The 10,670-nt window shown below is 35.9% G+C and overlaps 1 protein-coding gene across 1 annotated transcript; it reads left to right on the top strand.

The window, feature by feature from the left end:
- The first annotated feature begins 770 nt into the window (after positions 1 to 770).
- LOC121409509 lies at positions 771 to 5,739 on the top strand. The gene is made up of 2 exons (XM_041601427.1): positions 771 to 1,194; positions 4,753 to 5,739. The coding sequence occupies exons 1-2, from the start codon at positions 814 to 816 to the stop codon at positions 5,296 to 5,298; spliced, it is 927 nt and encodes a 308-aa protein (XP_041457361.1). The 5' UTR covers positions 771 to 813; the 3' UTR covers positions 5,299 to 5,739.
- The last annotated feature ends 4,931 nt before the right edge of the window (positions 5,740 to 10,670 follow it).

Genomic DNA, 10,670 nt, shown 5'->3' with positions numbered 1-10,670 from the left:
ATATCATATTCACGATATTCCGCAAGCGATTTTTCCTCCTTGCACCTTCCCAGAGCAAGACAATATGTAAAATACGGGGTCTCGAGTGATCATAGAGATGTATTATACATCTATGAATGAATAGAAGTACATTTATTTGCAACGATAAAAACATTAATACATTTTTAAGGACTTGAATAAAACAATGGATAGCAACTTAGAAAGCATAACTAGTGCACCGGGATTATGATTATGAATATGATATACATGTGAACAATTTCAGTAGTGTCAAGCGAAAATTCAAATTTCGACAAATTGAACAAACAGAATTTACCTACTATTAAAAAAAAATAATAATTTCATTTTTTTGTAAATGAAAGGCAAACAGACATTATTGAAATCATGAGCCGATTGCACGAAAGGGTCCTTGCAAGAACCGTCTTTCGTGTCGCCCATTTATTATGATGCGCCATGTGAAACGCATTTTAAATAAATTATCTGCAAAAATATTTTATTCATCATGTTCATCCGTTAAAGTGAACAAAATCTTTGTTTATAAAAGGATATGATATATATCATAAAATTGTATGCCAATTGATTTATATGCTAGTTAGCAAATTTTATTTGTTTATCATACATTTCAGAAATATCCCGCAAACAGCGCATCATTAAGATGGGCGATACGAAAGACGGTCCTTGGAAAGACCCTTTCGTGCAATCGGCCCCGTATGGTCCAGCGGAAGATCACACTTTGTCATGTGACTTTGTCACCTGATAATTCAGCTAGAGACGACGTCGAATTGTAGAGAGTACGTGCAGGTATGGACAACAGAAATGGGGTGCACGGTAACTATGGACAGAAAGCCAGCATCTCAAGCAGAAATACGTTCTTTTAGACGCCAGATTTCTCTTAGTGATCTAGAAAGGTTCATGAGAACTAAAATTGACAGGGGTTTGATCTCGGATTCTCATGATTCTGATCTACCGACGAGAAGAGAAATTGAAACTGCCAGCAATCATGTACAAGTGTACGGGCGGATTTGCACAACAAGAGGCGCCGACGTTCCCCCGGTGAATCTCTCCGATGTTCCTGGTCGCAAAACAGTATTCTTATTTGGCCCTGATACAGTTCATGGTGCTTTGATTGAACATATTCATGACCCCTACGCAATGCTTCTTAAGCTGGGATTTCTTCCGGAGTACATACATATGAAGGTAATTGCACTGCTGAGTGCTGGTCATATTTTAAAAAATATAAGCCTAAGCCTAAGGTAACCCGGGCCAGGGCCAGGCACTCATTCAATGAACAAGGTTATAATATAACCTTGTTCTCAGTTATATCTCCATGTGTGGCAAAATAAGGGTGGCAATGTTTGGCTTATTTTTTCTTTGGGGCAAATGCTTGATTTTTCTACACTGACAGTTTCCATTACATCTATTATTCATACAACTTGGCTCTTATTTAAATTTGATTCTTTAAATCATTTTTTTCTTAACTCTTAACATGCCACGCACACTACTAAGCCAATGCCACAGTGCTAATCCGATGCTAATCCCCTGTGCCAGCCACAAAACCCCCCTGTGCCACATTGATTTTGGGATCGCGAGTCGTATTCACTCCTTCCAATAGTCATGATTACAATTGCTTGTAACTCTCTAACGATTAGTTTATCCACAAAATATTGTGTAGTAAAGTTGTAGGAAATTTCATACCCCTTATAATGATGTCCTCATTATGTGGATTGGTTATTATCTTTATCGCTAAAATATGAGTTGTATCAAGTAGTTCCATTTTGTGGAGTGTTTTGTATGGATCAAAAACCTAGGTCTCTTCTCTCTCAGAGGCGGAGCCATATCTTGTAAAAAATGTAGAAATACTCGAAAAAGTCGAATGTAAACCGCGTGAGTAAGTTTATCTGTCAGAAAGCAGAGTTCACACTGCACACAATAGTGCTAATTACGGCGTGCATGCGATGCGCAATACAATGCAAAACAGCGTAACAATGATTGTTATTCCGAATGTGCGCAGTCATGCACGAAGCAGGCGAGGGTAGGAAACAATGCAAGCACAAAGCAATCAATAGTAGGCGTGCGAGCACGAGTGTGGCATGTTATAGTAGGATACGTAGCGTGCACGAAGCACTCAATGAGTTAATTAAAAATAGAGATCAAAAAATGAAAATTTTCTTGCCATATTACTTTCCACCAATAGAGGGCGTACACAAATATATGCCCAAAATTCAAGTTTTTGAGCGCTCTGGTGAATGAAAAAATTATTCTCAACTTACTAATGAAAAATAAATTGCAACTGTATGGAAATTAGTAATTTTGGTCACAAAAGTGATATTTTAATGATTTTTTAAAGTGTGTGCTCTGTACAACATTGGCATACCATAGTCCTACTTCTAGATTCCCCACAGGCAGGGTGGTAGCAGTGAACAAGTGGGGCCAGGGAGCTTTAGCTCTGGCCTGTAAAGCAGGTTGGAGCCCAGGGGCCCGTTTCTCAACACATGGACAAGTTAGTCATATCTTTATCCACCAACCACGGAGTTAGTTCCAATCTTACTAAACCTGTTTCTCGAAAGGCTTCCTAACTAGAATACCTTGATATCGATACTATCGGTAAAAAGAGCAGACGAGACGTAGCCTTAGTCACAAAATATCATAATTTTCAAAATTAAAAATTATGACAAAATTGCAAATATTGTGATAAATTGGGAAATAAATCTTTTCAAAATAATAGCACACGTGAATTATGCATCATACATACCTAGACCATGAAGACTGGAGCATTCAATTGCAGACAAAATTAAATTATGAATAATTCATTTCATGACTAAAAAATCACTTGTGGACGTTGAGATGTGTACCCCCGGGATATCCAATTTCAATAGTTTACGAAAGTAAACCATAATGGTTTTTTCTTTGTAAAATGATGATAATTATACGGTCTTTTATGATTCTAAACGTCATCAAAATATAATTTAACGAAACATTTTTAATTATTGATACCGAAACATACGATATTTGACAAATTATATGCATAAATTAGAGATAGAATTTATCCAACTGTTAATAGGGGTCTGAAAACAACAAATACGAGTTCAGTTATGGATGGCCTGACGTGGTAGAATCTTTATCGATTAAATCATTTTACTATTTCAAAATGAATGGTTTTGTGGCGTTTAACAACAGTTTTTCTAGTTTATTTGTATTACAATTATCATTGAATGCATTATCCCACTTGTTTTGTGATGTAATTTCAACCTCTATGATTGATTACGTAAGATTATAATTTTAAAATTTATAAGCACTTTTGCATGTCATAGTCTACCCACGTGATGCCACTACGTCATTAAGAAAGAAGTTAGGACAGGTTCGGAGGTGTCATAAATATTTAGTGAGGTTGTTGTACCCGATCTTGGTAAAGAGGGCTTCGTGAAACGGTTAGCGGACAAGTAGCTCACTATCTCCGATTTAGTCAAGAAGTTAGACTTATGACGGTGTTGAGAAACGGGCCCCAGGAGCTCTTCCATGCAATATTAGGCAGAGGTTAGAGGATACTCTCCAAAATGGGGTCGCAATAGCACCCCAAATAAAAGGGGTAAAATAAATTATGCACTTACCTCGATTATAATATAATGGATGAAGGTCTATCGTGACACAAAATCCTGACATCGAGGCACAAACTAGACCCTCAGAAAGGAAAAGTTCTGTCTCACTCATTCTCCTTTCAAAATTGAAAACAAAATGGCCGATCGATACCAAAAACGAACGCGACATAGAGGTCTAACTTTTTCCTTGTTTTGAGGGTCCAGTTTGTGCCTCGATGTCAGGATTCTGTGTCACGATATACCTTCATCCAAAATAATCGAGGTACATCTAAGGGCATAATTTATTTTTTCCCTTTTTATTTGGAGTGCTATTGCGACCCCATTGTACCCCATTTTGGAGAGTACCCATGTCTGCCTAATATTACATGGATGAGTCCTGGGTTAATTTTAAGGGGAAACAAAACAAAACTAAAACTCGCTTGTTAGCTGTTACACAGTTGTGATTGTGTTACAGTGTCAGTCTCTATACTTGAGTCTATTCTAGACTCTAGTCTTGACTTGTCTAGATTTTCTAGCTGAAACTTCAGTTAGAAGTTAAATGCCAGGCAACCTCGTAAACCTGAATAGAACATCTGTCCAGGGGGGGGGGAGGTGGTTAGTGTGTAGATCTAGATCTGTCTTTAATTGAGTACATTTCAGACGTTCTTTAATTCAAAGGCACATGCAACAACGTACATTTAGTATGTTATTTGTGTAACATCACATCTAACAAAGAATTGAGAATGATGTACATGTACCTCTTCCAAAGTGTAAAGACGTTTTTTTATTAAAAAAGGTACAGAAAAATATGGCTTTGGCTAGGGGATAGTCACTGCATGCTAAACCCAACTTGACTGTTGACTCATGCAGCTCTTCTCGACTGGTGATATTTTTAAAACAGACTCATCATATCACCTCAAGAGCTGTTTTGAATCAACAAATACAAATTTCTTACACACTACTTTACTTTTGAAATTATAGAGTCACTGGTACTAAATAGGTGTCATAGAATTTGTTACGGATGTAATGATAGCGTACTATTACAAAAGGAGGAAATAAGTTTTACACTTAAAATTGACTTTTGTTTTATTTTCTCTCGCTAATTTCATTTTCATATCGGGTTTTTTTAACAATAAGTGGTGCTACTCTACCTCCCTTTCTAATTTCATTTTCATTTCAGCTATTTAAACAAAAGGCATGCTACTGGCTAGTCTTACTAACCCCAACCCAAGAATCTTTCCAGTCCTCATGTACCTCATCCAGTCATGGGAATCTGACATCAGTTCCAACCGTTCCTGCAACATGGGAAGGTCTTCTATCATTCATTCATGCTTGCTACCCTGAGGCATTGCCTGCCGTCCAAGCCCACTGGGACATCATCACCACCAAACCAGTTGAGTATTTTGAAGAGAAGTCCGACGTCCGTTTCATCGACGCCATCGCCGATCACCAGGCACCGACCTTCATGAGCTATCAGAAGTTCAGGGAGCTTCCTCAGCCTCAGAAGGACTGGGAGACAAGACTGTTCCTCTACTGTGAGATACGGATCTTAGAACTCTTCTCGGGTGATGGACATACATGGACTGAAGCAGGGGTGAAGGGGGAGAAAGAATACCTGGCCCCAAATTACCATTTTGAGACCGATCTTGGACCAGAGAACTACATAGTTATTCCACTCAAGGTTGATATTCCGCAGGATATCAAGGATAAGTATGATGATAGTTGAACAAAACTTGTTTACTAGGCAAGTGGATGGCTTCTTTATTGAATTCTTTACTGGTATGCATGGGTTATTGTAACTGAGTGGTTATGTATTCTTGTCCAAAGCCGATGATTAGTGCTCTTCGTAATATATGCATGCAAGATGCGCTGATTGTCATTGAAACTACCTCAAAATTGACTGATTTTTTAATTGAAAGATTGCAGATTTTCAACCGTTTTCTTATTGATTGATTGGATTGCGAGTAAACGTGTAAGGGGGATATTAATGTTGGCAGGTCTGTCCCTGTGCAAATTCATGGATTTCTGGGGCCCTTCTTATAAAGAGTTGCGATTGATCCAATCAATCGTAACTCTAAGGAAATCTATCAGTGTTATAAATTTTTCTTTAGGAAATTTGCACAATCAGTGTCATAAATTTTTCTACAGAAAATTTGCACAGAAAAATGTCCTTTGTAAATGAAGAGAAGCAGAGTGAATATTTAAGAAAATAATTAATGTATGAATATACATCATATAACTAGAAAATATTTTGAACAAACATACATAATACAGGTTGACGTTGCTGGCCGTCCATACATGTAGTTGCGATTTGATCAATTGCAACTCTTTGTAAGATGGGGCCCAGTATTCGGTAGTCATCAGGTAAACTCATTGCCTACTTGAACCATAGAATTCGATACTCAACAAATTAAGCTTAATACAAAGTTCACTGAAAAGCACGTCTCGATTCCACTCAAGCGCAATTACATGACCAGAGCCAAATAATCATGATGAAATTTGTAGATCTCAAAAGCCCTCAGTACATCCTTAAAGAGGACATTTCTGTAACAAAAGGTGTCATGGGCATGGCACATCCTTTCTGCTTTCACTCATCTGGAAGTGATTACATCTGCCTGAGCAAAAAAATACCAAGATTGTGTTTATTAAAACTGTTCATTTCATAATGATAATCTACTTGCGAAATTTTTGAGGGCCTTCCAGTCTTCCACATGCATTGACTTTATTTGACTTGTTGTTATTATTACGGTATTTATTGTTTTTACAATGTATGCTGATATGTGGACTGTGTGTGTGAATGAAGTAAATACTTATTTTTGTATGATAATGTGGTATTGGACAAAACCTACATGTACATGTATGTTTGTACTACTATACATGTAGGTACATGTAGCTTGGTTTTCCTGTTTCGCCCATGGAATGTTCTATACACCTGTTGTATCACATTTTACAACTTAGAACAAACGGTTTGGGGAAATTTTTCCAGAGATATACGATGTATGTTTCATGGTGGCATAGCTTACATCCATATTATTTATAGTTAGTGACCATGAAATTCTACTTGTCTTTCAAAAAAGCTGCCATGTTATCTGTGTATTAAAGTGTAAAAGTCTGTTACTTGAAATTTTGCATAAGTAGTTAGCAGAGAAAGATGTTTTCTCAACTGTTTAGGAATTTCATCACCATTGTGTATTGCTTGAAATCTCATATTGAAATAATATTGCAGATACTGCATATACAGTTGAGGCCAGAAGTTTACATACACCCAGGAAATTCGAACAAAAGAATTTACTGTATCTTATGAAATATTTGTGCTATCTTGACGAATTTGATATCAAACAAATGAGTATGTCATACCCCTTCATCACATTGCTTTGGTATAAGGAACTGAAAAATATTTAGGTGTCATTTTTTTCCTCAAGAATCTTCATATTTTAGACAAATTAAAAATAAAAACTTGACAAAAACTTTTCATATTTGTGCTAATTATTTCTCAACACAAACATTTCAGATTACAATTTTTTGTTCATTGGTGGCATATCATGATAGAAAGTGTAATATAAATCATATATTTCTATGAAACAATTTTTGAAAATATAATAAAATATCATACATTTGGCATGAATATTACTTTTTCCTTCAAAGAAAATTTTACCTGAAATATACTTTAATCCCAATGGCATCCCAATCATGTGAATGAGCTTAATATGCCCTTTCATTTGATACCAAATTTGTCATGGTAGCATTTATATTTCTGAAGATATATTAAATGTTACGATGTCTGTCAAGCGAACAAATTTCACTGAATTCCATGGGTGTATGTAAACTTTCGGCCTCAACTGTAAATACACTGTATGCTAAAGTACCATTTCAAATCAAGGACCAAGCATATGGTTGAGTTTTCAACAACTCAGATATGAAAATATGAAAAAATACGTTATCAGCATGCACTGGATGTAGAAAAAACAACAACAAAAACCAGGCGAACTTGTGTTTGGTTATGTTGATTTCAACCCTTGTTAGGTTTATCCTTGGCACTCTTTGATATCATTCAAGAGGAAATTTCAATTTCTAAAGAAGTCATTAGGCGATTCATTAATGAATTGATAATAATATAGTACATGAGATTTGTATAGCGCACTTTCCATCTTAATTAGGTGCTCAAGGCGCTTCAGGGCAGAACAACAAAAACTATTTACATATAATTCATGTCTGAACAATAAGTCGATGTCCACCAAAAATACTCTTATTCGGGTTGCCCTTGAAGGTGGTCACTGAAGTCTGGGTTTTCAAACTCTGTGGGAGAGAATTCCACAGGCTAGGTCCTGCATGAGCAAAGGCCTCTTCGCCGCATGATTTCTTAGCAACTGGAATTTGTAAGAGATTAGATGATGAGGATCGTAAATTGTGCAGTCATTTATTATTTAAGTGATAATCATACAGATGGTTGTGTATAATATTTCATGAACGTCACAGAAAATACATTGATTTAATTCTTTTTACAAAGCAGTATATCTACATGTAGTTGTATGTTTAATAGGTCATGAAATGTTTCCTTTCTGATATTCTTGCGTGTTTTTACCTCATACAGGGTATATGTTGCAATATATATGTATATATTGTACCGGCCGTCACCGTCGCCCTCTACGGTTTCGACCACACCACCCCCACTCCCTTTCACTCTTGACCGGGTATTGGTGGCCATATCACCCCTTAGCAGAAAATAAGATGTTTAATATTTTCAGGATAGTCCGAGCGGTAAGACAGTTAAAAAGGGTGAGGTGGAGGGAGAGATGAAGAGAGAAAAATAGATGGAAATATGAAAGGAGGTGGTGTTTGTGATAAATTATTTTTGTTCGTTTCAATCAAAGTATATGATTTTAGAATTACAGGCAATGGAACACTTAAGAAAAGAAGACACAATGGTTTGGAGACAAGATTTCAGGTTCAACAAGAAAAACAAAAATTATAATTTTAATAATTCATCATTCTGTACATCAAACAATTATTTCGCCACTGTTACAAATTGTTATTTCAGATTTATGTATTATCATTAATCAACTCTAATACATGTATTTCATTCTTTATTAATTCTTTAAGATAGGGGACTAATATTTCTATATTTCAAATAAACTTGATAATAAATATCGTTGTTGGTGATTAATCAATAGTTCAATATTTGAATGATTTATTCGGGTATATTCTTAGTTGTTTAAAAAAAAGTACTTGGGAATTAGTTAATTACCTAATTTGTTTAGGCAATAATAAAGAAACAAGAGTTCCGTCTGGCTAGTTTGAGTTGAGTTGTGTACAAAGGTACGTTGGCCAGTTTAAGTAGTTGGGGCCGTGTCAGAAACTAGTCTGCCCCGAATTATGAAAATTCACTTCTATATATGCGCTCAATGCGTACGTGGGGGAAAGCCTATGCGCGTAGCCGCAGTGCGATGCTGTACAGGAGAGCGGCGCGCCTATAGAACCAACGGACCTCGAAAGTTACAAAATCCAATTAAAATGCTTATTTATACAAAAATTGTAACTGCTATAGTAATAAAAACATAGCAAAAGTTTGCATTATTATTTTATACAATGTAATAAGACATTTTTATTTCAATCTCTTATTTGTAAAGACATTTAATTATAATAAACAATTATTTAAAGAACAATATGAGGATCCGTAGTCATCTTTCTTAGTTTGCGCGTGCGCTGTTTGAACTAACAATCCGATCCTAAGTTAACGGCAAAAGAAGTGTAAATTCAACTATTTCGACTTCTTAAGTAATCACAAGTGAGGGATAGCATAATGAAGGTAAGTAATTTGTTCTCATTTCTGATACTATACATTTATCATAGGCACATACATTTTATAATAATTCTTTTTGAAGTATTTTTTTACGATTTATAGTTGGATTATGTGAACCGGAACGGCGCGTCGTTCCGCGTCCGCTTTGTTTACATATAAGAGTGTTCATACAGTGTTTCCAAAACCAAGCCTTTTTGCACTAAGCAAACACGGCTGAATAAAATTATACACACAATCCAGACCATAGTTCGTGTTCATACTCCAGACATAAAGATAATCAGAATCTCAATTTGGTTACCTTGAAAATATAACTTACAAAGTGAAACTGGTATAGCACAATAGTGAATTACTCGAGTGAGCAGGAAGAGAAAGAGAGAGGGAGACAGACAAGATAAAAAGGTAAATAGAAGTAGAGATATAGAGGGACTCGAGTTGATTCTTAATATAAAATTAGGTAAACTTAAAATCCTAGTTTGAATCAGGGAGAGGCCCGTTACACAGCCTCCTTCCCTCTAAAAATGCGTCCTCGCATTTTAAAACGTACTTGTATATAGAATGCTCACATAATAGAGACTTCATATAAAAAAAAAAACACCTTACAGACAAAACTTTCATTTTTGGCAATTAACAAACTCGAATCGCCAAGAATTCCAAATGGCATATTGAACAGTCTATTTGGCAGATACAAGAGATGCTTTTAAGTACAACTTCTTAATTTCCTTATATACAAACTTACATATAACATCACCCGATAGGAACCGTCCTATCATCATTTCATCAATCAATCACCGCCTCACAATCAATCAATCATTTATTCAAATACTCATTAGCATTTCTTCTTCTGCCAAATGTTGACCAATATTCTCTGAGGTGTCAATTCACCTCGAAAAATTATGTCTAATATTTTCGGCCTCCCAATGAAGTCTTTACCAAAGTGTGCAATAAACTTAGAAATAACATTTATCATCATATTCCTATCAGTGGCGTTACAAAGTTTTTGTTTTGTTTGAGAAAGGAAAGGAAAGAATTAAGAGAACAGCAGGAAGAAGGTGATAGGAAAAGAAGATGACAGAGAGAGCAGAAAACATTCATATATATATATATTTAAATGTACATAATAAAATTGACATGTCAAAACTTTACTCGAATTATTGAAACGGAGAGAAAAGAACGAAAGGACAGAGATAGCGTGCGAGAGTGCAAGGAGGAAACGTTAGAGATAGGTTGGAGGAGGCTTCAGAATTTGCGTACCTTATACTCAAAACGAGTATAAAAGCCTCCTCCGGGAAGATGAAGGG

The sequence above is a fragment of the Lytechinus variegatus genome, chromosome 2 (genome assembly GCF_018143015.1).
Source record: "Lytechinus variegatus isolate NC3 chromosome 2, Lvar_3.0, whole genome shotgun sequence".
Lineage (NCBI taxonomy): Eukaryota > Metazoa > Echinodermata > Echinoidea > Temnopleuroida > Toxopneustidae > Lytechinus > Lytechinus variegatus.
This window is presented reverse-complemented; position numbering and strand designations above follow the sequence as displayed.